This window comes from Taeniopygia guttata, chromosome W, assembly GCF_048771995.1.
Source record: "Taeniopygia guttata chromosome W, bTaeGut7.mat, whole genome shotgun sequence".
Lineage (NCBI taxonomy): Eukaryota > Metazoa > Chordata > Aves > Passeriformes > Estrildidae > Taeniopygia > Taeniopygia guttata.
The window spans coordinates 2,620,748-2,647,882 of NC_133064.1; the positions used below are offsets into that span (position 1 = coordinate 2,620,748).

Consider the following 27,135-nt stretch of genomic DNA (forward strand, 5'->3'; position numbering starts at 1 on the left):
GTGACTAAAGGTAAGCTACACATTTGTGTAGCTTTTCACACACTCTAATTACTGTGCGGTCTCGTGAGACTTCTGCTTTTTCTAATTGCAGTTAAAAGAACCCCAGACTTTTCTCTGTTCAAAGATGAGTCCTTTGCCAGGGAACCAGATGTGTGGGAGGAGAGACACATTCCTTCAAAGCAAAGCAAGCAAACTGCAGTGACTGTGCAATGCCTGACCTGTTTCCATTACTTGAGGCTACACTTGCAAAATGTTTTAAACATTCAGGCTGCATCAGATAACACTGAATTTTCTTCACCTATTTCTGCTCTGCCTCAGTCTTGACTAGAGCACAGTTGTGCCCCTTTGCCTGGCATTATGGGAAGGCTGGTTTGGTTGCTGTGGAATATACTCAGTGTTATTTTGCATTATTTCAGCTGCAGGAGAGAAGACTAGCCAGGGCAGGAACCTGGAGCCATTAGTTCTATTTCTAGAGCTGTCAGGCCCTGTCTGTGTCACTTAAGCCCTGATACAGCGAGGTTCACATGGCCCAGGACTCAGAGACTGCCAGTGGGGAGACCTGGACTGGATGGGGCCTGGAACTGGGAATGGGGAAAACCGTGGCAGTGTGCCTGACCCTTTAAGTTGGGTGTTACTGGAATAACCCTAGTACACAGTAATCTGCAGGCATGGGATCCCTGAGGGACACATGCCATGCTACCTCATTCAGAGTGCAACAGCTCAGAATTAACACAGTTGGAAACAAAACATCTTGCATTTTATCTCTCTTACATCGAGCAGGGATGTGTCATTTGGGGTGGGGCTGCGTTGTGATCCCAAAACCTTTCTCTAAGTATATGTCGATTCCCTTTCTTTCCAAGTCCCCTCCAGCCCCCTGCGCACACCTTGCCCATGTGCAAAGATGGAGTGTTCTGTGAGGCAGTGAAAAGTCCCAGCAGAGATCCAGGCTGGCAGGACCTTTTGGGACTTCTTCCCAGGCTGTGATCAGATAAAAAATTGTACTAGGTTTTAGTATTGAGACACAAGAAGTCATAATTACTTACCAGGGATTTCAACGTTCATGTTCTTAACACGAAATGTTAAAATGCCAAAACAATGTAATTGTCTCCAAATCTTAAGCTGTGGTTCTTCTGTTTCAAGCCCCCAGGCTGCTGAAGAAGATCCAAGCAGAGTTATTCCCTGACTGCTCTGGAAGTATTAAGCTGTGCTGTCAGTTTGGTGACATTCATGGTGACTCCACCATTACATGGACTAAAGATTCCAAGGTACTGGCTCGGCTGCAGAGAAGGTAAGGGAATGTTTCTGAAGGACTGGGAGTTTCAGGGTAACTTTGCTATTCATAGGAGGCAGATCTTCTCACAATGCATTGATAATGGTCACAGTTTGTGTTACATCACCTCTCAGCTTGCTCACAGCCAGTGGCATCCAGATTTCAAAAAAATATCAAAGAAGTTTGAACCTCATTTAACCTAGAGAAGGGTGGAAATAAAAGCTTCTTAAGGGCATTAACAGCATCTACCTTTTCCATTTTAATGAAATTAGTTATTTTCCTTGTAGCAGCAATGACATTCTGATCTAAAAAACTGTTTAGAACGTTTCAAAAATACAAAATTAACATTACCCAAAAGAAAAAAAGTAATAAATTTCCATCAAAATACACACTTCTGAGAAGATGAAAAAATTTGTAGGAAGGATTCTTCTTAGATGTTCTTTTAAGTGGGGAGAAAAAGTTGTATGAATTAGTTAAACTTTCTATTCTGATTCTTCTTGTTTTAACTCTTCTGATTTTGACTGTTGTATTGCAATATCAATTGTAGTATTAGTACACGCCATTCTCTGCTAAATAATTGTGCTGTGTTTTAACAAATAAACAGTGCAGAGAGAATCAAATTTATCAGTTTTTCCAGTGATAACAAGTAAAATATGTGATAGCACAAAATGCTCTGTTCCAGTGCCCAGGATGACACTCCCGTCTCTCTGGAAATAGCTGAAGCCAGTTACCAAGACCAGGGACTGTATTATTGCTGCTTGAATAACATGTATGGAAAGGTGACTGCTGAGTTTCATCTGACTGCTGCAGGTAAGCCTCAGTTTAGAGTTTTGATTAATAATGACAATGACAGTTTCCATTTATAGTTTTTTACTACAAATTTCTTTTTTTTTTTTTTTTCCTCCTAGTATTGGAACGTCTCTCAAGTTTTCAGAGTTATGAAGGTAAATACAAAGTGAAGTAGCATTGCATAGCATCATACAGAGACACACAGACGGGCAGCTCTTTGGCACAAACACATGGTTCTTGCAGATCACCTGCTGTGTAACTGTACTCCGGGAGAAAGGCAGGCATGGAGCTTTGAAATGCTTTCCCTGTGTGTTAACTGGTGTTCAGTGACACCTGGCATGTGGCCTGTGCTGCAGCTAAAGATAGTGCCTTGCCAGTGGGGTTGTCATTCCTGAACAGCCTGCAGAGATCCAGGCCTTCAGTTGGCATGGTCACTTTTCTTTCTTTTCCTTGAAGAATTAAAATTAAGCATTTATTTCCTTGTGCAAAATAAAGACAGGACTTTTCAAGTAGCAGCAGTGTATAACTTTTAATCAGAGAATTTTAGGTGGAATTAAAGAGTGTTCTAGTTCTGGCCTTATCTGTGCAGTGCTTCCTCTCTGCTTTGAAAAGAGGTAGTGTACAGAGGCTAAACCAGAGGTAACTGGAAGGACTTCCTTATGTTGTAGTTCTATTCTCCTATTTATCTTCTTTACTAATGGTCCTTGAAATGTTATTATTAGAGACACTTGAAGTGCAGTTAGAATTTTTTAGTTTCTCTCAGTGCTTAACTTTTTTCCCCCTTATGGTTTTTTTTGCATTTGGATTCCAATGATCATTTAAAGGTGTGAAATCCAGAGTCTTCCTTGATTTCATCTGTAACAGACTTGTTCACTACACTCTGTTTTCTCTCCTTTTGATCCTGAACTGCGACCTTTCTCCATGCTGGCTTTAGATCATACGGGCAAGCAGCTGCCTCTTAGGAGCTGCTTGGGGTCCCAGTCCTCAATAATACAATTTGTGCTTCCACTGAGCATTGTTTTCCTCCTCTCTGGAGAGATGTATCTGCTGTCCCATGCCCACCCCTCCCTGTGCCTGCAGAGATTCCTGTTATGTTTTAGGTGTGGAAGAAATCGAATTCATGCAACTGATGTTCAGAGAAGATCCCCTCAGCTCCAGCTACTTTGGTGGGACACTGCATGGAGCAATAATGACAGAGGGGCTGCACTTCGGCGAGGGGATGCACCGCAGAGCCTTCCGCAGCCGCGTGCTGCAGGGCCTGGCACCCGCCTTTGCCCCTGGCCACCCCTGTGTGCTGAAGGTGCACAGCGCCCTCACCTATGGCACCAAGAGCAGGGACGAGCTGCTGCAGAAAAACTACACTCTGGCACTGCAGGTGAGCTGCCCCTGGCCTTTGTAATCCAGACCTGTGGGCCAAAGCTGTCCTCATGTTCAAACAGATGATCTGTTGAATGTTTTGAGCAATATTCCCATAGGCATGTCTGTTGTAATACAGGAATGCTATGTCCAAAATACTGCAAGAGAGTATGCAAAGTTATATGCAGCTGAAGCTGAACCCTTGGAAGGCTTTGGAGAAGTACCAGAGTGAGTATAAATATATATTTTATATACATATATGCTTACGTATAGTGTCCTGTGCCATGGCAGCCCACTGATTGCTGGGACTAAAGAGGAAAGAGGAAACCTGGGAACAGAGTTATAGCTCTCCCAGCTTGGTTTAGAGTTGGTTGCTGTTCATTCACTTTCTGAGATCACTGGCCACTTCTGTCTGTTTCTTACCCTCTTACTGAAAGAATCTCAGGATTTTATTAGTTTCTATCTCTTGATTTCAGAATCATTCCGATTTTTCTTATTCATCGCCCTGCTAATAACATCCCCTATGCCACAGTGGAGGAGGAGCTGGTTGGGGAGTTTGTGAAATACTCTGTCAAGGATGGCAAGGAAGTGAATTTCCTGAGAAGAGACTCAGAGGCTGGCCAGAAGTGTTGCACCTTTCAGCACTGGGTGTATGAGAAGACCAATGGGAACTTGCTTGTCACTGACCTGCAAGGTGAGTTGTCTGAGTAGTGGCAATTTTTATCTAGCTTATGTTCTTGTAAGAGGGCAGTTTGGAAAAGAAAACTAAATCTTACACTCTTAATGGAGGAGTTGTTCTTTCACATGTACCTTAGTGAATCAGGACACTCTGTATGAGCCAAATCTGCCTTTTTGTCTCACCACCCAGCGATTAATGAAATAGCTGCTGAGTGAAAGACTTCAGGTGTTAATAACACCCTAGTCCTCCACCTTTGCTTGTATTTGAATACTCACCAACAATCACTCACCAGTGGAATGCTCCACATTTGGGTCCTGGCTAGTTTTGAAGAAATGTATTCCTTCAAAAGGACGAATAGTGAAGAAACACCCTCGTGTTTGCTAAGTGCTACTTCAGCTCCTGTGGGTGTGACTCTCTTCAGTCCTGCAGTGTATTTGGAACGGGAAGACAGAAGAAAAAGCTGGAATCTTAGGAAATATCCTATATTCTTTTACATGTGAAGGCAGGAAAAATAGCAAAAAGGCATCTAAACAAGATCCCTGAAGTAATTTAAAGGGAGGAGAAAGAACAAAATCCTAGCACAGGAAACAAGCTGTGCTGTTGATCACCCTGACAGCTTTAAAATAGTGGCATGAGCCTGACTTCTAGAAACTGCTGGTGACACAGAAAACATCCTCTTCTTAACTGGGGTGCTTTAAAATGCTTTGAAAAAAATGTGACAAATAATTAAAGTGAAAAAGGTGACTCAATAAATAATATTTAATGCCTCCATATGTGAATATTGTCCCCGAAATTCCAGTGTAAGCTAAGGGCTGTGTTTTCCTTGCTGCCTTGCAGGTGTAGGGATGAAGTTAACGGATGTTGGCATAGCAACCCTGGCCAAAGGGTGAGTGAACGTGATTTCTCAGCAGCACAGTTGTGCTTTACTCATCTGTCTCTTCACAGTTAAATGTGGAGGGGGGAGGGTGCATTGGAAATTCATTCTTGCTTTAACTTTAGAAGAAAACAGTCCTTATTTAAGTGTTTTAACTTCTTTGTGTTCATATTTATGGAAACCCACCTGTAGACGAAACTTTTATTTTGTTATGAAAAAATGGGGCTACCCTGTAGTCGAGCTTTGTTTTACCTGCATGCCTCCCATGAAATGGGTTTGTCCAAAGGGCATTTCACAAGTGACATGAAGGGTTCTGGTGACAGCAGGTAAGGCTCCTGGTGGTCCATCGGCTGGAGGAAGGTAGGGCTGAACACGCAGGGCCAGCACTGGCTGCAGTCTGCGGTAAAAGGCAACCTGGAATCCCTCCTGCAGCCAGCAAAAGTGCCAGAACTTTGGGATATGTATTTGTGACACAAGCTTTTATAAAGACTCTTCTCAGTGGCATGTTGTGTATTGGCCACTTCCTTGATAAACAAGGACAATTGTGAAGGGATTTGATGGCATCTCTCCCCTTTCTCTCTCACAAGCAGCACTTCTGAGTCTTAACAAAAGATTATTCAGGGCATTTCTAGAGCCTGTTTTCTAGTGGTGTTGCAAAAGTTTCATCTCTTTTGAGGAAACTTAAGCGTATGTGTAAAGATGTAGGCCTGTCATATTCTAACTTTAGTCCACTTCTCTTAAGTTAATTAAGGCTTCTAGTTATAGCACAGGCCAGCAGAGCTGTGGATGGGAGTAGGCAGTGGCTGCTGGACAGGGAAGGGGGATGAGGATAAGTGATTTAATTTCATATTCTCCTTTGAGAATCTGGCAGGAGAAAGAAGATCTGATCATGTGTTCAGACTTTATTCTAAATTGGACTGTGTCTGTATGCCCGGGATACAAGAAGAAACCTCACAATATCATCCAAATTATTAAAAATGTGACTCTAGAATATTCTGGGAGAATCTTGAACATTTGTAGGCTGGTATCTATTCAGTTAGACTGATTTACTCTTGCAGCTGTGGATCCAAAGTAAAAGCAGTTGAAATGAATGTACATCATCCTGTTACAAATCAAAAAAGTAATAACTGTTTTAATTAGGCAACACTGTTCTCAGGAATCAGATTTATAAAAATGCTTCAGTGAATGTTGTCTAGCCCACTGTGGGAAATGATTCCTATAAAAACACACATTGTGTTGGGGAGGAGGAAGTGAGCACACAATGCAAGCTGTAGTAAGGATCACCTCAGGCATATAGAAAGGAAAATAATTTCCCTAAATGAATAACCTCCTGAAAACATTGCATATCATTTTGCTTGTTATTTAGCTAATGGTTTTCCTGCAAGATGACAGATTTTTCCTGGTCCTGTATTTTGTTTTCATGCTCCTTTTCTCGAAAGAAGATCTCTGAATTAATGTCTGCAGTTGGTTTTTTAATTCTATGAACATGGTTGGGGAAAATCAACTCAGTGCCCAGAGCTCCTGTGTGTTGCTGGGTCTTGCTGCTTTGGGCTGTGTTCAGCTGAGCTGCTGAGAGCTAACCTTGTCCCATGAAGGGAGAACATATGGTTCTACTGAGCCAGAAACGCAGAGTGGGACTGGTGTAGCTTGAACTATGCTGGCAGAGGGGACACAGAACATATCTCTTCTGTACTCCAAAACAGAGTCCGCGATGTGTGGAGGAAAGAATTTTGATCTTTTGTTCTTGCTCTGTGTGTTTTGCCAGGGATCTGGAAAGCAGAGGAGCCCAAAGCAGTGGTGTGGTCAGTATGCTGCAGGAGCTGCGCTGCAGTTCTGTCAGGAGAGGGCGAAGTGGAGCTAGGAACAGGATCGCCAGGGAAGCATTTTCAGAGTGGCCACAGTGCCACTCCTGAGCCTCAAAATCACCTACTCTGTAGTTTCTGTGGCGAATGGAAACAAAAATACCATAGTACAGTGCTTGGCTCTGTGCACGCAGTGTGCTTGAGGGCCAAGGGATTTATTCAGGAATGCTGCACACAAAGGAGGGAATTAGGAGCAAAGTAACCCACGGTTATGGTCATTAACGGGAGGGCTGGTTGCCAAGTCTGGATCTGAAACTCTGCCTGGTTCCAAGGCACTGACAAGTTTACTCCACATGGTAACAAGAGGCATTGAGGAGTTTAAGCCTGAGGGCAAACCCAACGTTTCCCCTTCAGATTTAAGGAAGATTTGGTTTGGTTTGGTTTGGTGCTGGATATAAGAAATTCCCTTGCTGAGGGCAGGTGTGTTTGCCTGTGGCATTCATGTTCTGTGGGTGTGCCTGGTGCATCCACCAACACAACACATATCTGTGAGCTCTTGAGAGCAGCTCAGTAAAGTCTGACGTCTCTGATTTCTCCAAGGGAGCAAGAGAACCGTTGATGACCCTGCTGGACTCCAGGATATAGTCTTGGGTTAAACAAACACACAGCAAACATCCACAGAGGAGGGGGAAATCCCTTCGAAGTTCACCTGCTGTTCAGAGCCAGCTGAGTGGGGTCTCCAGAGTAGGGTCTGTGTCAGCAGGAGCCTGACCTTCTCAGAGCAGCAGTATTCTCTTTAGCACTGTGCAGTCTGCCTGAAGAAGGAAGTTCTCTGGATGCTGGGAATGAGCATCCTCTGTTCATTTCAGACCTAAATCTTGTTTGGTTGGTTTTGTGTAGTCACAACTCACAGTTCACCTCTGAGGACACTGGATGTCCAGCAAACCAAGAGAACAGGGTAGAACAGGGTAGAACATGCACTGATTATGGTTAAAATAGGAGAGGAGCACCCTGGCCTTTCTTTTCCCTTCTCCATCCTGAGAATTTAACCAAAAAGGCTCCTTTGAAGACCAGGTGCACCTTTTAAAGTAAGCTGATGCAGCCTAAAAAGCAGGCCCAGGAAGACTGTCAGCATCCAGAGGCACATTGAGAAGAGGGATGCATGTGCCCTGTACCTCTCATGGTAGGAAGTACAGTGGAGGCTGGATGAGACTGCCTTCGTCAGGAACATTCCTTCCATCCTTCCCTGAGGGGCTTGGCTCCTTGAGATCCCCTAGGCAGCCAGGGGAGGAGAGCAGCATAGCAAGGAAATTATGTACATGTCTAGATGGAAACAGCTTCTAGTTCTGAAACACCTTGTGCAACACAACATTGTCTCTTCATGGTGGCCAACAGAACTGTTCATAGAGAATGCTGTAGCATGGATTTCATGTGTGTTACTGAGAAAGGTAGCCAGTAGACTATTTTATTCCCAACTTAATGCCATGAAAGACAGTGCCAGGACCCAGCCCACAGAGCTTTGCTTCTAATGCTTTTCCCTCTTCTGTCACCACTTGTTACCTGGTTCCTCTTACCTCCCAATGACCCAGTCTGAGTTTCTGTGGCAGTTGATGCTTCTCAAGCCAGCATGGCTACAAGAGACTTGCTTAATGTTTTCAAGTTGCTTATGAGTCAGCAGTCATACTCTGCCTCCCTGTGCTGAAAATGAATCTTGAATTCCCATTTTTTTTTTTTTCCTTTGTTACTACAGATACAAGGGGTTTAAAGGCAACTGCTCCTTTTCCTTCATTGAGCAGTTCAGAGCCCTCCACCAGTGCAATGAGTACTGTGAGATGCTGGGGCTGAAATCTCTCCGAACTACTCATCAAAAACAGAGGAGAACAACATCCACTAAAAGCAAAAATCTGCCAAACTCATCAACAGTAAAGAAAATGGTGCCCAAGAAGGCAAGAGAACCTAGAGACTTCATTTATTCAGAGCACTGAGTCTCACTATCCCACCTTGTGAAACTACTCTTGAGGACATGGAGCAGTGACATGCACCAGTGACCCGAGGGGATAACTTTAGTCTTTTGCCTTTTGACATTGTTTTGGAGTCGTCCTGATGCTGATGTCAGCAACAAAGGAAAGAGATGATCCTGTGCTCCTGGTGCCTGAGATTTAACACTGGGGCAAGGTTCTGAAAACAAACTAAGCCATCTTCTGGATTTCCTTACAGGCTTCTCTGGACTGGTATTGGAGAAGAATATCTCTGTGTCCACATCCATGGCCCTGTGGTTCAGCTGCTATGGAAACATCAATATATTTAAGATGCCAAGTACAAGTTTTGCACAGTATTGCATATGCATATGCATGCTGGGTTACTTAGAAGTCAGGAAAGGTGGAGTTTGGAACACACTGATGAATATTAAAGTTACCACTTCCATTGCAAATCAGAGCATAACATCCTTTGAGCCTAAGTCTTGGACTATTCAGTGGGATTTAGGCTTCTCAGTGCACTGCTGGTACCTGGCTTTCTTTAGGCCTTTGGAAGTTCCTACAGATGATGCCTATTCTTTACAATAGTGTTCAGAAGAATTTCTGTGAGGATATTGTGACTGTTCCCAAAACAGGAGGTTTAGAACATAAGGCAAGGGGCTTGAGTGTGGTGGGATGGAAACAAAGCTAAAAGCCTTGGATAAATGATGTTTTAAGTCAGAGGCAATAGATTTTTATCAGAATTTTGGGAAGTGTTCTGTTCTAAAAATGCCATGAGCATCTCAGCTAATTAATACTCCAAATGTATGTTGTAGTTTGGTCCCAAAGTCAGAGATGGAGTTTCACTCTATTGGCTAATTGCCTTCAGTTTTATTGTCCTGGTCAGTTCAATGAAAATCACTAGCTGACCTCTCAGAGGTAAACACAGCCCTATTAATGCCAAGGAAATCCACATTCCTAATGATGACAGTATAGTATAGTGATGATTCCTTAAGATGTCTGGTGTGCTTTACAGTGGGGATCTGGAAGTGCATGTGTGAGAGTATGGATTTCTCTCATATTCTGGTGCTTTTGCCTCTAAAAGGACTCCTCCTTTTAGAGTCATCCTGCTGTGCATGTACCACAGTTGTTTATTCCTCAGCACATGGGAAGATGTACTACCAGAGGTCCCAAAGCTTCCTGACCCGATGCCTTGTCTGCCAGGAACTATTTAGTGTGATAATGGCGTTTGATAGATGGACACAAACACCATTGTCACACTCCACAGCTCTGGGAGCAGGAAGGTCCTTAGCCTGTGGAAGGAGTGATGGAGGCACACCGCGGACTTCAGCAGAGGGGGTTTCAAAGACCTGCAAAACAGACACGAGAGCAGGTTTGTGCATATTTATATATGGCACACTGGGGTCCTCACAAGGAGGCGGGACACAGGATCCTGAATTGGTTTGAGTGAATATTGTGTCTCTGCTAGCTGTGGGAACATAAAAGCTAAGTGGCTTTGAGTGCCCTTACAGACAAGGGAGATGGACAGTACCTGAGAAAGTAATCTGTACTGTTCTGGAGGCAAATTCCTGACGAAAGGGATGAGTAATTTCTGCAAGGGCTTGTGTCTTCCTCTAAGTGCTGGAGTCAGCCCAGAATCAGCATCAGACTTTTATAGCTATGTCAGACCTGAGGCATCACAATGCTGGGGATTACATTTGATTTTCATATACTTGTTTTTAGCAGCATTTTTGAGTAGCCCACATATAAGACAGTCAAGTTGGGCTGTATCCTGGTCCCGCTGCCCCTGTGCTATTCCATGATGCTCTTCTGGGACACCTCAGCACTTGTGCATCAGGGAATTAAGCTCTAGGGTCCATAGCTGTGGTGCTCATCTCTGCACAAGCTGGGTGTTTCAGAGTGTTTCACTCTGTGTTTAGCCTGCTAGCCAAATAACATTTCTGCACACTCTCAGTGAGTAGAAAACATCCCGTAAAAGATTATGTGGACTAGGGAGTGGATTAAGAGCACACAAGCATGCTGCACAGGGATTTGTAACCCATGGAAATTCAGTTATATGCCATCATCACATCTGAATGCTGCAGAGAGGCAGAGAAAACAGAGAAGGAAGAGCACGTGGAGGGGGGAGGTTATAAACCAAGGCTGGGGTGGACAGCAGTAGCTTTTATTTTTTGTAAGTACTGAAAATTGAACTTTCTGGCTCAAAAGAGAATCCCCTGTGGACTGGTTAGAAGCCTCTTGGGAGGGGATGCAGTTGTCTTTTTGTGCCAAAAGATGAGAATGAGATATTTTGCTGAAGTGCTTTTACACTCCCCTCTCATTTATTTTTAAGCTCAGAAATGCATTCCCATTTTATGTACTGGGGAGAATTTGCTCCCCATGTGTAGTAAACCCAGACTCTCCAATAGTCTTCTGGATCTAGTTCTGCTTTGGCAACAGAGTGTTAAAAAAGTTAAAGCCCTCAAAAGGCTTGTCCTCTGAGAACTCCTCCCTGGGTTTAGCCTTCTCAGCAATCCCTTTTTGTGAAGGGAGCACAGAGCTCACAGATCAACCCACTCAATTCTGTAGCATCAAATGTCGAAGTGCCTGCACAGAGGTGATATCAAAGTACCCAGATGAGCTGCTGCCCACCTGTACTGACACACCTGAACCACCAGCCTGCTCTTCACAGTGTAACAGATCACCCTGTGATCTAACTTTATATTTTACCTGGATCTTCTTCCCAATTGTAATATAGTTCAACCAGTGTTGATAGGTCAGGGCAGACTTAGTAGGGCTCTGGATCGGTTTAATTCTTGATTTACATGTAATCAAACCTCAGGGGAGGGTTTGTGATAACTCAGTGCCACAAGCTGGCAGTAGAAACTGGGTTCTGAGTGCCCTTTGCTGGTGGATAGAACAGCAGAGAAATGGAGCTTCAGTGTCTGGTTACCAGATCAGGCTGTTTCATTTCTCCAGTGTGATTATTACAACAGTAATAATCTGGCATTCCCATCCCTGCCACAAAAACAATCCTAGAAATGCTCGGGCATGGCTGACATCCAAGGGATTTTCATGTCCCACTGGTTCTGTCTGTGTTTTGAGTCTGTAGTGTTGCAGTGGGACAGAGCTGAGCATTTGAACACACACACAATGCAGGCAGATGTGCAGATCCACATGTCAGGCTCCTATGCAGTCCCAGCTATGAAGGAGACATCTCTGAAAGAAGGAGACGAGCTGCAACACACCCTGAGCATCCCATGGCACTGATTCTTTGGAATTAATGATGGCAAAAACCCAGTAATGCCAGAACATTCTGTCAGTAAGGATGCAGCTCTAGCCCTGAGGTCCACAGGGCTGGTTTTGGTAAATGTGCCTATGCTGCAGCTGGTGACAGTGAGAAATGAATGCCAAAGGGACAGACGTGCTGTACCTGGCTTTCTAATTCACCTCAGTGTTGGTGTCTTCCCTTACCTTTTCTCATATGCATTTTACTCAGCTTTCTCTCTGCAACAGAGAGGAAGGATCTTGCAAATTCCTACTAAAGAAGCTCCCTGAGGAAAAGCCTGGCAATCCTGTGCAGAGCAGGAAAGCCCAGAAATCCTGACAAAAGGACTTGACTTCACTGCAGAACACATAAGGAGAAAGCAAGGCAGCTGATGCCACTGCAAACAGGCAATTTTTAGTCCCTCAGCTATGTGGAAGCTTCCAGCAAATCAACAGTAATATTTCCAAGACAAAATATCATGCAAGAAAGAGAAATGGCACTAGTTTTTAGTACTGCAAGGGGAAAAAAACCCCAAAGTAATGGGAAAGTTACAGGGAGAAAACAAAGCATAAACATCAGAGAAAAAAAATCCCCTTTTTGCTTCTCTTCTGCTGGACATCTGTGTAAAGAACATCATTGGGATGTTCCAATGCAGAGAGCATTGTGAAGAACAAATGGGTTTTCAAGAGGTTTTTTGGAGGTGGGTTACAGAACCTGTCCTTCCCACATGGCCAGACCTGGAAGCATTCCTGGTCCCCCAGAAAGTTTCCCCACCACCCCATTTCTTAAAAACAATAAACAGGGTGATTTGCCCTACCCTAACAAAAGCCTCATCTCTTTCTAAGTGCAGGTAGAGATCCCTAGGTCCAAGACATTAAATCCTGTTAGATTACACAGTTGAGCCCTGGGCATGTGTGGATATTTCAGTAGGCTGAAGTGCTTAGTGTTGAAAATCCACCTGCACTATTTTATTTTTGTTATTATCTTTTAGCATTTCCTTTCCCTCGCGTGAATTTTGCTCAGGAAGGCACTTACCATCAGAGACAACAGCCAAAGGATCCTCTGGTGTGTTGTTAGGGCTTGGCAGAACTGGGATTCTCTTGCAGGACATTTTGCTGACTGTCTGTACTCGAATCTTTGGAGTCCTCGTTTCTTTTCTGAGTTCACAGCAGTGGGCAGCTGCTGCAAGCCTCTGCTTCCAGTGGACACCTTTCCCTCTCCCTTTATGGGATCCTGAGGTTTTAAAGTAAACAATTCATTCTTGTTCTGATAAGTCATATTAAAATATTGATCTGGGGGAGGGAGATGACCCTCGCTGCACTGAGCCAGAGTCACCTTTAGTCAGACTAAAGAATGGAAAATGCTCTGAGACCTCAATTTTCTCTGTTCCTCCAGAGAGCACATGTTGGGAGGGAAAAATGCAAAAGATAAGGGGGTTTCAGCTCTTTGTATTGCTGAACCCTGAGATGAAGAGTGTTTACTCTGGCTGCATATTAATTGCTTACTTCTGCCAGTGAGACTGATTTCGTCAGTTCCTCAGGTCACAGTGCTCATCTTATGTTCACTGCTGGGGCTTGCCAATCTTTTTTCTTTCTTAAATTCTGATGTACTGTCTACTTTGCCTGGGAATTTTCAGATTTTACTTTCCAGCACTTTTACCTAGGAGGCAGGGGGAAAAGTCTGGCTTCAGTTGAGCCTGTCTGAACACCACTGGCAAACCCAGGAATGGTACACACCTCCCAGGACCTCATCCAACAATAAGACCATTGCATAAACCTCCACTTTAGGGCCTAATGAATTTCACTTTTTTTTGTGAAGGCTGAAATGGGATTTGAACCTGAGATTTTCTCTGAACGTAAAATAAAGTCGCATTTTGGGTATGAGAACATTTGCTAGTTAACTAACAGGTGTTTCATCACTTACTACCATTACCAGACTTCTGTTCCATTAGAATGTTTTGGAACGAAGTAATAGTTTGGGGGTTTAGGAAGCAAAGTTTTCAATATAAATACTTCACAAAAGTGAGGAATCAGGTAATTTTACTGATTTTGGCTGTCTGTGTCCATGCAGCAGCAGAAAACCACCATGAAATCAAATTTGGAAAACATTCTGTGTCTTGTCCTCTCCTTACACCCTCTTTGTTACTAGTTGATGACACGTCTTTTTTGCTTAATGCTGCCTTGGACTGCAAATCTGTCATGGCAAGAATAATCTACTGTTTCCTAAAATGATGATTTCTAATCCCAGTCCTGTTATGTAAATAGTTATTCCTTATTTGTGACTCGTACATGCACACAGTGTAAAGATGACAAAAATACTACTTCTACTAGCTCAGAGGTGGCCTTAGTAGTAGAACAAGTTTTGGGATAAGTAGGTATCTAAAAATTACCTGTACAATTGTATCAGCATCCTGTGTGCAAACTCCTTATGCTACGATGAAAGTACGGATGTGCATTTGAAGTCTGACAATATACTTAATCAGAAAAAGAGGACAAAAGACCTCATATTAAAAAGAAAACAACCAACCCAAAACCAAAATGCCACATGTTGTCCAAAACTAGTAAAAAAACCTAGAATTTGCTACTTTTAATCCCAGCAGAAACACCACTTACTTGGTATTTGTGGTTGTGTTTCTGGGGGAAAAAAAAGCCAGTTTCCCTCAAAATGGGGCTCTGCATCTGTAGGTAAAGCACTGGTCACTCTACAGGGAGCCTGGGGAAAGTCTGGAACTGCATTGCGACATCCAGTACTGCTGCAGACTGGTTGGGGTCCAGTTCTCTGAAATGAAATGCCGAAGTATTGGGAAATTCCTGGAAAAATAAAAGGAACTGGTTTGTTTAAATGTTACTAAAGGTGACACAAGGGCAGATAATGCAACCTGCGTTGCACATAGACCAGAGGGACAGATGGAAGTATGTACCTATGACCCCAAGCAAAATCATCTAACTTTGAAGTGCAGTCTGTGAGGCTGGCACTGCTTGGAGCAAAGGACTCACTCCTGTGATCTCCAAAAGTCCCTTCCAGTCTAAATTATTTTGTGCTTCCATTTAATATACACAGTTCCTGGTGACTAAGATGTCACTAGACAAAGGACACAATTTGATCCCTACAAAAGCTCTTTGCTCTCATTTTTCTTATATACAATGTGTAGGATATATTGAGGGAAATGGAAATCACAGGAATGGTGTCTTTTCTGTGCTGAAACAGTGGAAGAACAGCTTCAAAACTGAAGGAATAACTGCAGGGGCAAAAAACTGAGATGTATCTTTGTGGCTTTACTCCAGCACATAATACTCTTCAACTGATCTGGGGCTGGCTATTTCATCTGTGGAAAAATCCAAACACGGCCCACCACCTGTGGGCATGACTCCCTTGCCTTAAACTTCCAGACAAATCCGGGTGAAAGATTTAGGCCAGAATCTTTTATGGAGAAAAATTACACATATCCAACAGTGGAAGTGAAGTTATCCCGTTGCCTTCTTAATGTCAGTGACTGTGCTGACTCACACTGCTTTTGGATATGGCCATATAATTTTTGAGAGGACATTGCTACAGGAATTCTTGGGCTCAGAGTAGACAAAGATGGTGTTTATCAGCTTATCCCAGAGTACTGCAGCATTCAAAGGGCACATTTACCATGACCTCATGGACAGAGGTAAGGGCTACAAGTGCTGGGACAGCTCAGATCCCACAGGAAAAATTCTGTGATCCTTGTCAGTCAATGGCCACTGGTTAAAGATTACCTGTGCTGGTTGCTGCGATGGCTGGGTAGAGAAAGATTAACTGAGAGCAGCAGAAAGCTGAGCAAAGGTCTTTAACCTGGAAGCCATGATCTCTTCTGATTTCTGCTGGGCATCAGTAAATGAAATTGATTTGAGTTTCCCAATCATCAAACTCATTACATCAGCTCTGGATTGTCCTGGCATTTCCTGTAACCATTCACTCTGACAGAGAGGGGTTGGGAATTACCTTCAGATTAGGAGAGTAAGGTCTGGCTGCAATGTACCCCTCATGACGTTGCTTTTTCCCCAGCAAAATAGTTGTGGGCAGAATTTAAGCAGTTATGCTGTAACCAGAAGGCTAACACAAAAAAAACCAGTCCCTCAGGGCGACTCTCCTTCCCCCAGGAGATCTGCTGGCTCTGCAAGCAGGTGTGCCAGGCACACCAGTGTATGAAGGATGCCCTAGGGAGGGCATCCAGCTCTCTTAGTCCTCTGTCCCCTGAGCCGCACATGAGGATAAGCAGCTTTATTAATTTTTTGTCTTTGCAAGTAAAAATTCTTTTTCAGTCCACTTCTCAGAACTTGAAGAGACTTTGGTGACCTGAACTCTGTCAGCCCCTAGCGCAGTCCGTGCCCGGGGCTGAGGGTGCCTCTGCTGAGGGGTCCTGTGCCCTGCCCCTGTCCCTGCATGAGCCCAGCCCCAGCAGCAAGGCCTGGGGGAGGTCTGAGGCAGACTTTGGGGCAGGGTGGACAGAGCTCTTGGTGCCCTTGGCTTGCAGCCAGCAGTAATTAACTGCTAGTTGTTTTAATTGCAGCACTGCAGTACAGCCAGGAGCAGTCCCTGTGTGGCTCCCATGTCGCAGGAGATGCCTGTCAGCATCTCACACAGGTGCTAGTCTTGCTCTTTTGAGAAAAGCAAACAAATCAGCTTGGCCCCTTGAAAAAATCACAAAGTTTTTATAGTGGTTTTATAACTCCATGCTGATGTTCTGCCTAGGCCCAGTGGTGACTGGAGGAACTCCCTACAGTTCGTCTGGCCACCAAAAGACTTAAAGTCAGGGCCTAGAAGTAGCCAAGATAAGGCCAATTAAACTCAGCTTGGTATGGGCTGGACTTGGCTTTCCTTTGCTATATTCATCTGCTCCGAATTCCCCAGTTACATGGAAAAACAAAAAAAGTGCAACCATGATGGCAATGTTTTGGAGATAGTGGAGATTAAGTAACGAAGAATGATCCATCAAGTGTTTTGTGTGACATTGCAGGCACTTTCCTTGCTAGATGGAAATTTCACACAGATTCCACATTTAGTCTAACCTGTTTTACCAACTCATTTATCACCCTATGTAGCATGAAATTTCATTTCCCATGGCTATTCCAATCGTGTTTGCCATGCCTCTGCTGAACTGAAGCCTTTTTCACAAAATCCTGATTTCAATACCTCAGAGAAAGAGTTTTGAATGAAAAGGACTAAAGTGGGGAGGAAAGTGAGGCAGCAGCTTTTGTGAAAGAGCTGAAGTGCTCTTTTTCCACAAGGAAAATATTTGTAGCACTGGTAACTGGAGAATGCTCCAGAAACTATTTGCTCCCAGTGGGCAGAGGCCAGTTGCCAGTGGCAGCCCGAGTCCCAGTTACCCGGCCAAGCATAACTGGGAAGTTTCTGTGTCAAAACTAGGGAATCCCAGAATGGTTTGGGTGGGAAGGGACCTTAAAAATCATCTCATTCCACCCTCATGGGTAGGGATGCCTTCCACTCTCCCCAGTTGCTCCAAGCTCTGTCCAATGTGGCCTGGGACACTCCCAGGGATGGGGCAGCCACAGCTTCTCTGGGCACCCTGTGGCAGGGCCTCATCACCCTCACAGCTGAGAATTTCTTCCCAATATCCCATCTAATCTTGCCCTCTGGAAGTGTGAAACCATTTGCTGTGTCCTGTGAGTCCAGGCCCTTGTCCCAAGTCCCTCTCCATCCCTCCTGTGAGCCCCTTAGGTGCTGCAAGGCCCCTGTGTTGCAGGGAATCTATGCACAGAAACAGCAGGGGGGTGAAATATGGATCTTGAGCTCAAAATAAAGTGAGCATTGGCAATTCCTGACCTAGCACTGGGAACTGCAACATTATGTATCAAAAGAATGGAAAGAAGAATTACTAATGTACAGGACAGGCTGTAGAAACAGGTGTGGGAATTACACAGGTGTTCAGGCATGCTGGAAGTTAATTAGTCCTGATTAAGATCAGGTGTGAGGGTGCCTCAGGGACCTTGTAACGGTTTTTTTAGTCTAAAGTGATTCTCAGTGTGGCTTTAGAACTGGTTCTGCCAAGTTGGAGAAGCTTACCCATTGCACTGGATATTAAATTTACTGGATTACAACAGCTCTGGAGTTCCTGAGACTGCTCTTCTCGACTGCCTGGCGAAACTTAAAACTGACAAGTAAGTGGACTTCTATTTTTTGTGGTTGGAATGAGGTGACTGAGGTTCCTGTACTCTGCAATTAAAATAGGTGGTGTTGTGCCTTGGCATGTATTAGATTTGGTGAGCTTTACAGAATGATTATCTGTGGGAAATGTGCTGGATCAGAAAGAAATTGCCAGAAAACTTTTTGCCTGCCTGCCAGCATCTTCATGCTCTCTGAGGATAGGTTAAAAAAACAGAAATAAAACAGGGTGTGGTTAGTGAATCAGAGGATGCCTTGTGTTTCAGCCTCGGGATTATGAAGGGTGATGGTGTCTGGATCCTGGACACTTCTACCTGTTTCCTGAAGCCTTTTTTTCACAAAATCCTGATTTCAAGACCTCAGAGAAAGAGAAGCTGCTATCTTTTCCCAATCTGTCCGTGTGGGTAATCCAAACCAACAGGTTTGAGGGACAGGCTGTGGCTGCTCAGGTGCAGCTGGTCTGTAATTACTTAGGTTGGTGCAGGTACTGAACATCACCCTTAGGTGATCAAAGACAGTTTTGAGTGAAAAGAAGGACTAAAGCGGAGGGGGGGGGGAGGGGGTTTGGTGGTAAAGTGAGGCAGCAGCTTTTGTGAGAGAACAATTCCTTGTGTTCCAGGGCTTTTTCAAGATCAGCTCTTGGAAATCAGTGGGTTTGTACTGTGCTCACTGAGCACAGTGGCACAGAGCTCCCAAAGGTATTAAGCAGAAGTGTAATCCCAAATACTGTGTAATGGACTAATCTGAGGTATTCATGTGCCCACACTTCAGAAGCCTCCATGTGATGTTTGTACCCGGCATCTACAGCCTCAGTGTGTGAGAAACAGGACCAGTGTGAACACTGGAGTCCCAGTCCCAGGGACAAGAGGCAGCTCTTTCCCTGTTGTGGGAGCCCTTGGCTGGAGCTCTGTGAGCATGGTTGGAGGGTGGCTGCGGAGTGGCAGCTGTCGGCAGGCAGCCCTCGGGCGGGCTGGCCGCCCCTGAGGCCGCGCCGTGTCTCCAGGCGGTCGCAGGGCGCTCGGGGCCGAGGCAGAGCGGCGGGGCCAGCGGAGCCCGGAGCTGCCCGCGCCCTGTGGCACCTGCCCCTGGGCACGGAGTGCTCCTGCGGGTAAAAGGCTGGCCACAAAGCTCCAGGGCATGCTTCTGCTGCCATGAGAGAACAAAGAACGGCCTCTTCTCTCCCTCGCTGTGAAAACAGTCACTAACCTGGTGTCCGTGTCCGCCTTTGTCCCGCACACCGTGGAGATGTCACTGGCCAAACGGGGCTGGCCGGGGCTGGGCTGGGCTTAAAAGGACACCGCGTCTTGTTGGGTGGGGAGGGGAGGAGTGCCCAGCTCTGTAAGGAAACATTAGGAACTGCATGCATGACCCGCCTGTGTAATCACGTACCAGTTTAGCTTACCAGAGTTTGAAATCTATTGCCATAGCCTCACAAGGCTTCCCGGTTACACAATGTTGTCCTCAGAATACAGTTGAAGAAAAATTATTCTGAGAATTCTTTTTTTTTTTTTTTTTGTGTCTCATTTCTTAATGCTTCACAGCGTTAGTAGTATTGGTGTTTGAGAAAGGAACTAGTTTGCTGGTTAAATGAATTTTCTCTCTCTTTCTTTTTTTTTTTTTTTTTTTTTTAATGGAGAAATGAGAGCCAACTATGAAAAGTAACCTTTTTTTAAAGAAACTCACAATAAGGGAGAATGGAGGAAAATGCTATTTGATTTCCAGCAAATGGCCACTTTAAACATAGGTATTGATATTCCTATTTGGAGGTACTGCTCAGGTGTTTCAGTAAATTTTTTTTGGACCAAAGGAACCCGCTCTGTCAATCTGTATCAGTCTCACCGGGGGTCATATGTCACAGCCACTGTAGAGCCTGTTAATGCTGTATGGGACCCCCCTTTTGCTGAATCATTGGTATCAGTTTGCTGTGTTTGGGAAATTTTTTTTTTTTTTTAAAAGCTAAAACTTTCTAGTGGCTCTAAAACAAAACACTTTCCGGCGTCTTGGAATTTTTCTGTTGTACTGGAGAACAATTAAACAAACACATGCAATTCTTGTTTTAGTGATCTCAGTAAATTAATTTTTATTTTCGTTAAATAGCAGATAGAATGTGCCCATTTAAAGACCAAGAAACAATTACTTATTTTCATGTCCAAGGGAAGACTCTTAAGCTCTTGCAGTCATTTCAACATTATTTGTTTCCAAGGCTTATTCAGGGATTCAGATATTACTCTCTCTGCTTACCAAGAAAAAACCCCAACTTTAATTAATGCTTGCCAGATTAATTCTGTATGAACTGAGTTTAGAACTCACCTGCTGTTCCTAGAATAATCCTGGAAACTTGGTTTTCTTCCTCAGAAGTTTATTATGACTGGAAAAAACCAAAACACCACATATACAAATCTGAATCTTTATCCTCAGAGGGAAGTGAGAGGGGCTGTAGCTGTGGGGTCTGACCACGGGCCAAGCCGGGCTGTGCTTGCTCTGGGCTGGAAGGGACACGGGTGTGTGTGGTGTGGTGACACCTGCCTGCTGGTGGCACAGCTCGTGTGTTCCTAGTGTGCCTGGTGAAATAAGGTACCATCTGCCCATAGCTGGTGTGTTGGAGCTATTTCACATATGTGAACTGGAGTATGTTAAACATTAATCATTCCTCTCAAGCCTCTGTGGGTGTGGGCCAGGGCTGTGCTTTACCCAGGTCAATGAACAACGCTCTGGAGCCATGTTTGAAGCTAAGTGGTTGTGTGGCAAGATTCTGTGTGTTTCACAATTCCTAAGTGCTAGTAGAACATTCCTGAGTGCTAGTGGAATTTAAAGTCCAATTTTAATTTAGGATTAGTGAGTAACTTAACTAGACATGAGTACCACACGGCTGTGACAAGCAGTCTGGGAATTCCTGAAGTTTGTTGAGGATAATTTCTCATCACAAGTGCTCAGAGAGCCAACTAGGAAAGGTGCTCTGCCACAGGGGTTTGTGAATAGAGGACTCATGGAAAGAGTGATGGTTCTGGTCACAGTGACCATTAAATGGTTGGATTTAAATTTTTTGGTGTAGTTACAAAAAGCAGAGTTGTCGCCCTGGATTTCAAGAGAACAAATTTAAGGGAGCAGTTGGCCATGTCCCCTGAGGAGCTGCCTCAGAGGGCCCTGAGTGCTGGTCAGGTTTGAATGAAATGTGAGCAGGAGAGGCAATGCCATTCTGGCAAAAGCCAGGCTCTTGGCTCGCTGGAAGCCAGGCCAGGTGCCGCAGGAAGAGGACAGCTGTGGTTTGCCAGCAGAGTGCTTGGGTCTCAATCCAAGGGCTTGTACTGTTCAACGCTGTTATCCAGGATCTGGGTGCAGGAGTGCAAGGCACCAGGAGTGAGTTTGCTGAGGATACTGAAGTGGGAGGTGCTGTGGGCTCAAGGGACCAGAGGCCTTGCAGAGGGATCTAGAGCGGTGGAACACTGGGCAGTCACCAGTGGCAGGAAATCTAACAGAAACAGCAGGAGAATTCCTGGTGGTTTCTGCAGGGCCTGGGTTTCACCCAGTATGTACTAGTGCAGCACCTACTGTGTGAATTACAGAATTTTGCTGAAAAGCATAAAGATTAATGACTGTACCTACTGGGAGCTTGGGATGGAATTCTCTCAAAGCCAGGCAGTGGCAGCCACAGGTTTGTGAGAACTGGCTGACTCACCTTTACCCCAAACTGGGAATTTTTCATCAAATTAAGTTTTCCTGAAATGCATGATTTGATGCAAATATTCCAACTCGACTGAAATTTTCAAAAACATAAAAAAGCTTCTATTTAATTTGTAACTGCATTTTTATTTAACTCCTGAAAGCTGGCATGAGTATGGCAGTTTGAATTAATGTTGATTTTTAAGTGCTGTTTAAAGTTGTGCTTTTATTTACATGAAGTCTTGGAGGTTTCATGGTTGGTTTTTTTTAAAAGTCAGCTTTAGAAACATAGTTTGAGCATAAGAGCAGGAGGATGCTGAGTGAGGGTTACTATGTATTGCTTACGTGTGTTTGCTGATCCAGCACCTAGTGAAGTAATGGTGCTGGATTAAGTACTTTTTTTTTTTTTTTTCCCAGCACTTTCTAAAAGCACACAGTTATTTTCAGTACCAGATAAGTCATTATTTTGGTGCTGTGCTACATGTCTGAACTATACTGACAGAGAAGTTTCCACAGCTATGCTAGTAAACTGAGAACGTGTCCTGGCTTCTGTGGGGTGGCCCCCTCTGTGTGTGCAGGGGGTGTAGGAAGGCCTTGGGTTGCCTTGTGCCTCTCCAAGGCTGTTTCCCCAGCAGTCCCTTTCCCTGCTGAAATGAGCAGACTCCCTACTGCTGAGCTGAAAGGAGCTCAGGAATGGATGTGGCACTTTCTTGGTGCCTTTCTGTCGTGGTGCCAGGTGAAAGCTCTGAAAGGTGATGTTAAGCAAACTGGGAAGGAATGTTCTGTTAGTGTTGTCAGAGCCAGGCTCGGCTGTGTACTGCTCCCAGTGGCTGCCTGGGGAGGAAATAGGCTTTTATCATCAGAAAGAAAAATCCCAAACTGGGTACTTGTGCTGATGCTGATAGAAGACTGTGTTTGCCACAAGACAAATGACAACTTGGTAGTAAGAATAAGGTGAATTGAGATGACTTGTGTGCACCACAAACCTGTATTTGCTTACAATAAATGTGTCACTATATAGTAGGTATGTGTTACCAAACCATGCTTGATGTGAATACACCAGAGGCCAGAGATGGAGGAACTGGCTCTCAGCTGAGTTTCCTGGTGCCTGCATTCAAGCCATGAGAGGCACTAGACAGAAAAGCACAAAATCCAGAGGAAATGTTGTATTCTAGGGAAGCAGGGACAGTTTTGTTTTGGTTGTTTTTTGTTTTTTTTTTTCATCTAAGTGAGACATGAAGTAAAAACTTGCTTCCAGGAATCCACATTGGTGGAGAGTCAATTTCTGGTTCAAATTTGTGCTTAGAAGCAGTGATTCTGCGTCTCTCTAGTGTTTGTCTCTGCACCGAAGTCCTGATTAAATTCTCCAGGTCCTAAAAGCTGCTGACATCTCGCCATGAAAGTGTCCTTGCCAAACAGGACATCAGCAGCTCTGTTGCTCTGGGAATTTAGAGTACAAAGCAATCTCAAGGCAGCTGCATTTTCTTACTGGACAGCAGTTCTTGCCAGTGCTTTCCTGGACCAGGAGGCTGCCAGGCTGGAGTTGTTATTAGGACCCTTGCACTGCACACAAAACTGCTGCACTCTGGGTGCTCCTGGCACTGAGCTTCTGTCCACGTGTAGGGCAGGAACATCTGTCACATCTGGGCTGTTCCTGAGGAACACTGATTTCTCTTGGGCTGCTTCCCTGGCATGTAACACCACCTACCTTTGTCTTGGGGATTTGGACTCCTGGAATATTGGCTGAAGTGCAAATTCTTGCGATAGGCTTGGCACTGTTGTTACAAACCACAGGCAGAAAGGAGCAATAGAAAGATGTTTCCTGCCTTGCTATCAAATAGCAAAGTCCCTTATAAAAGGGGGGGAAAATGGAATCGAATGCTCCTATTATTATCTCTCTCTCTCTTTTTTTTTTTTTAATCTATAGGCACAACTGGGCAATGCTGAGTCCAAAATGTGTGTGTTGTACCCAGCCACTGATAAAACATAGAAGCACAAATTATACTTACATTATTATTACATAATTGGAGATGGTGAACCAGCTGCTTGCTTGCTGAGGAAGAGGAACTGTTCCAAACTTGACAATTTTCTTAAAAGCTGCTGTTCACAGAAATAATGCACTAGGGCAAAGGAAATTACCGGTGCGGTAGGGAAAATATTGTCACTTGTGCAAACAGGTGGCCTTCAGTTCCCTGAACTCTAGGTGGGCTGCAGAGGAAGGTAATTACTAGACTTACACTATGTTACTCCACTTCGAAGCAGCTAGAAGTTATTTAATGGTTGTGCTCTGTAAAGAACCCCTTAAAACTAGTGTGCTGCACCAGCACACTAAAACATGTAGAGATACAGCAGAGAGCTGTGTGCTCATGGCATGCAATTCATATTTGCCAAGTATTGATCTAGTGTGCATCTCTTATCTTTTAGCTGTAGTCCAAGGTTCAAAGTTTACCTTTTGTTTAAAAACTGATTTCACAGGGAGGTCATGTCCTTTAGCTAATCCAGCAGCACTAGAGGTCTGTAAAATGGAAATTTGGTTTACCACTACTTGGAGGAAAGCCCTGAAGCCCACATGGAAAGCCCCTATGGTATAGAGGTGTATCCACTGACATGGCAGAGAGCCTGGACAAGTGACAAAGTGGAGGAAATAATTAGTTGGCTTTGGAATATTATTGTGTTGCCAGACCCAGCCTCAAACTAGGAAAAGATAAGCCCTGACCATTTTCTCCTGACCCAGGCACATCCACAGCCCTTCCCAGGGTACTGGTCACTCATCCCCACCTTCATATTTTCACTGCAAAGAGTTGGCTGAAATTATTCCCAAATAGCTGAAACCCCAAAGCACACTGGGAAAGGCAGTTATTACTTACCACAAAATAAATGGCCACAATAAAATGATAACCTAATGTAGCAGAAGATGTTGGTTTTTACTTCTGGTTTTCCTTTATAAAGTTATGTGCATTTGTATGTAGCAATCTGTAAACAGGGGTGAGGAAAATCTCTCTTTAGAGGCAGAATTAACTGATTATGCATGAAGAATTTACTCAAAATTTTAAAACTAAAGCAAGCCCAGAGTAGTTTCTGTCCACAGCAAGTCTGGCACATTTCATTTCTATTTAAGTGACACTGGCCACTCTGGTCAGGACTGTCTCTGTGTCTCAGGCACTGGGGACTGTAGTGACCAGGGCACGGACAGTCTGAAATCCGAGCAGATCACTCTGGATCAGCAATACGCTGGAGACAACTGGCCACAGGAATGAGCAGAAACCATCAGCCTCTGGGACAGGGACTTCATTTTAATCATACAAATCATGCCACATGCACGGATCCAGCTTCTCAGATCCTCTTACCACAAAACCCAGTTCTGACCTAGTTCTCCTGTCCTCCACAAAACCCACAGGAATTTGAATTTTGGGCTACCTTTACAAATTGCATTTCAGCTTTGCTAAAGCAAATCCCTGCAGGTCCCCGTTTTCCAGAGCACCAGTCCTTACTGATCTCCAGTTCCTCGGAAAACATGCCACAATCCCAATCTGAGCCAGCGACAGCCACAGCCTGGCTGAGCAGAACTCTGGAGAGGTCAGAGCCCTCCCCTGGACTGCTGCACTTGGAGTGAGATCCAGCTAGAAATGGAGCTCTGGAAACAGCCTCCAAAATGTTCTAGGATCAGACCTTTAAAATGGCTCCAAAGAGCTCCAGCATGAGTCCTTGTCCCAGCCCTGGCTCACAGACATACACACACACACACACACACACACACACACACACACACACACACACACACACACACGAAGCCAAGGGTCACACAGGCCCTGCTTGCAGAATTCCTGATCCAAATCCCCGCCTTCTGTGCCCAGTGCCGAGGGAAATCTGACAGACGAATAATAAAGGACCTTTTCTGAGAGCAGTCTTCACCTCAGGCCTTCAGGCTTGGCAAGATTTTGTAGTGACCCAAATTCAATTCCTAAATCTAAATCTCTGATAAGTCTTGTTAAAAAGATACCAGACAGTCACACAGGCCACAGAATTAAAAGCCTGCAGAAGGAGTAACAGAAGCTTTTCCATGAATAACAGAAATTCCTTTCTTCCCTCATCAGTCTGGGACTGTGGGACTGAATCTTTGCCACCAAGACACAAGAGAGTTGTGATTAACACTTAAAGCCCTCACATGTTGTTATTTCTCAGAACTGGGCTGGTGCTGAGCTGCTCCCATGTGTCTGCAGTGCAAAGAGGACGGGCAAGGCAACATCCCAGTTCCACCTGGATAAATTTCAAGATCATAAAAAGTAATTTCTCTTCTCTCTGACCTATAGTCCTGTGGGAAATCCTGCTGAGAACGTGGGGTCTGAGTTGGAATCGGGGTCAGGGTCAGGCAGCTAAACAGATGCCTTTCCGTGCCATTTTCCATCCCTACCCAAAACAATGCCACCGTTTTTGGAAGGGCACGCTAATCTGTGTAGCGGGGCCACCATCTCTGGTATGGAGTCAGGAACTTCCACTTTTCTCACCACTCTGGATTCTGACAGGAGCCACTTCTGGCCAGGCCACCACGTCGGTGTGCTGCCAGGGTGAGAGCTGGCACAGTGCTGGGTGCCAGCCTCTGGCACAGACACAGGATGTGGGAACGGTGCAGGAAAAGGAGGGATGGTGCTGGGTGGAGCGGTCAGCCTGTGCTCTTATTAGTGTCGCAGTGCAGGGCACTGGGACCTGGGTGAAACTCCAGCTCTCCCGCTGTTCAGGGGTGCCAGGTCTGAGGGCTTTTTACCTGTGGCTTTCCAGGACAGCAGCAACAAGAGGAAATGGGATTGCCAGAGCTGGGTCCCACCAGCTTGGGCTTCCCTCTGAGGACAGTCTCCATCCTTCTCTGGAGAAGAGAATGAAAAATGGCAAAAATGAGTAATAGGGAAAATTGTGGGAGTAAATATTGAGAAAAGCTCCATGTTATTAAATAAATACTTTGAAGTAAATTGTGGAAAAGTAGGGGAATTTTGGGGGACAAAACTCTAAGAATGAGTATTTTTGGGTAAAAAATAAGGTAAGGAAAATTTGGGTTGTAAAACTGGAGATAATCCCTAGAATAGACGATTAATATTTTCTTGTAAAAATTAGGAAATCAGAAGTGGAAAGACAAGGAAAATGTGGGGAGGAAAAGTGAAATAATCCCCAGAGATTCAGAAATTAACATCCTGAGGTAAACTGAGGTCATCAGTTGTGGACATGGAGTGAAAATTTTGGGTGTAGAAATGGAATTTTTCTCCAAGATGGAGAATGAAAATTTTGAGGAGAAAATAGGATCACTGGTAGTGGACATGTAGGGAAATTTTGAGGGTAAAGA

General features: G+C 44.5%; 1 protein-coding gene and 2 long non-coding RNA genes across 4 annotated transcripts in view; 1 reads left to right on the forward strand and 2 right to left on the reverse strand.

The window, feature by feature from the left end:
• Window positions 1-9,201, forward strand: part of LOC100227584 (alpha-protein kinase 2) — a 28,214-nt gene extending 19,013 nt beyond the window's left edge. The window contains exons 4-11 of one of the 2 annotated variants that reach the window (XM_030258318.4): window positions 1,141-1,288; window positions 1,953-2,080; window positions 2,179-2,214; window positions 3,160-3,434; window positions 3,555-3,643; window positions 3,892-4,109; window positions 4,932-4,980; window positions 8,521-9,201. In XM_030258318.4, the coding sequence (XP_030114178.4) occupies window positions 1,141-1,288; window positions 1,953-2,080; window positions 2,179-2,214; window positions 3,160-3,434; window positions 3,555-3,643; window positions 3,892-4,109; window positions 4,932-4,980; window positions 8,521-8,755 (1,178 nt within the window). In that variant the 3' untranslated portion in view covers window positions 8,756-9,201. Of the gene's footprint in view, window positions 1-1,140; window positions 1,289-1,952; window positions 2,081-2,178; window positions 2,215-3,159; window positions 3,435-3,554; window positions 3,644-3,891; window positions 4,110-4,931; window positions 4,981-6,733; window positions 8,477-8,520 lie in introns of those variants that run through there. The other variant, XM_072922959.1, reaches the window with a different exon arrangement.
• A 400-nt stretch (window positions 9,202-9,601) lies between these two features.
• Window positions 9,602-13,730, reverse strand: LOC140682055 (uncharacterized). The gene is made up of 2 exons (XR_012053290.1): window positions 13,029-13,730; window positions 9,602-10,095 (listed from the first exon to the last, which is right to left on the reverse strand). It is a non-coding gene; the product is annotated as an uncharacterized lncRNA (long non-coding RNA).
• A 10,994-nt stretch (window positions 13,731-24,724) lies between these two features.
• Window positions 24,725-26,667, reverse strand: LOC140682131 (uncharacterized). The gene is made up of 2 exons (XR_012053393.1): window positions 26,566-26,667; window positions 24,725-24,776 (listed from the first exon to the last, which is right to left on the reverse strand). It is a non-coding gene; the product is annotated as an uncharacterized lncRNA (long non-coding RNA).
• Between the last annotated feature and the right edge of the window lie 468 nt (window positions 26,668-27,135).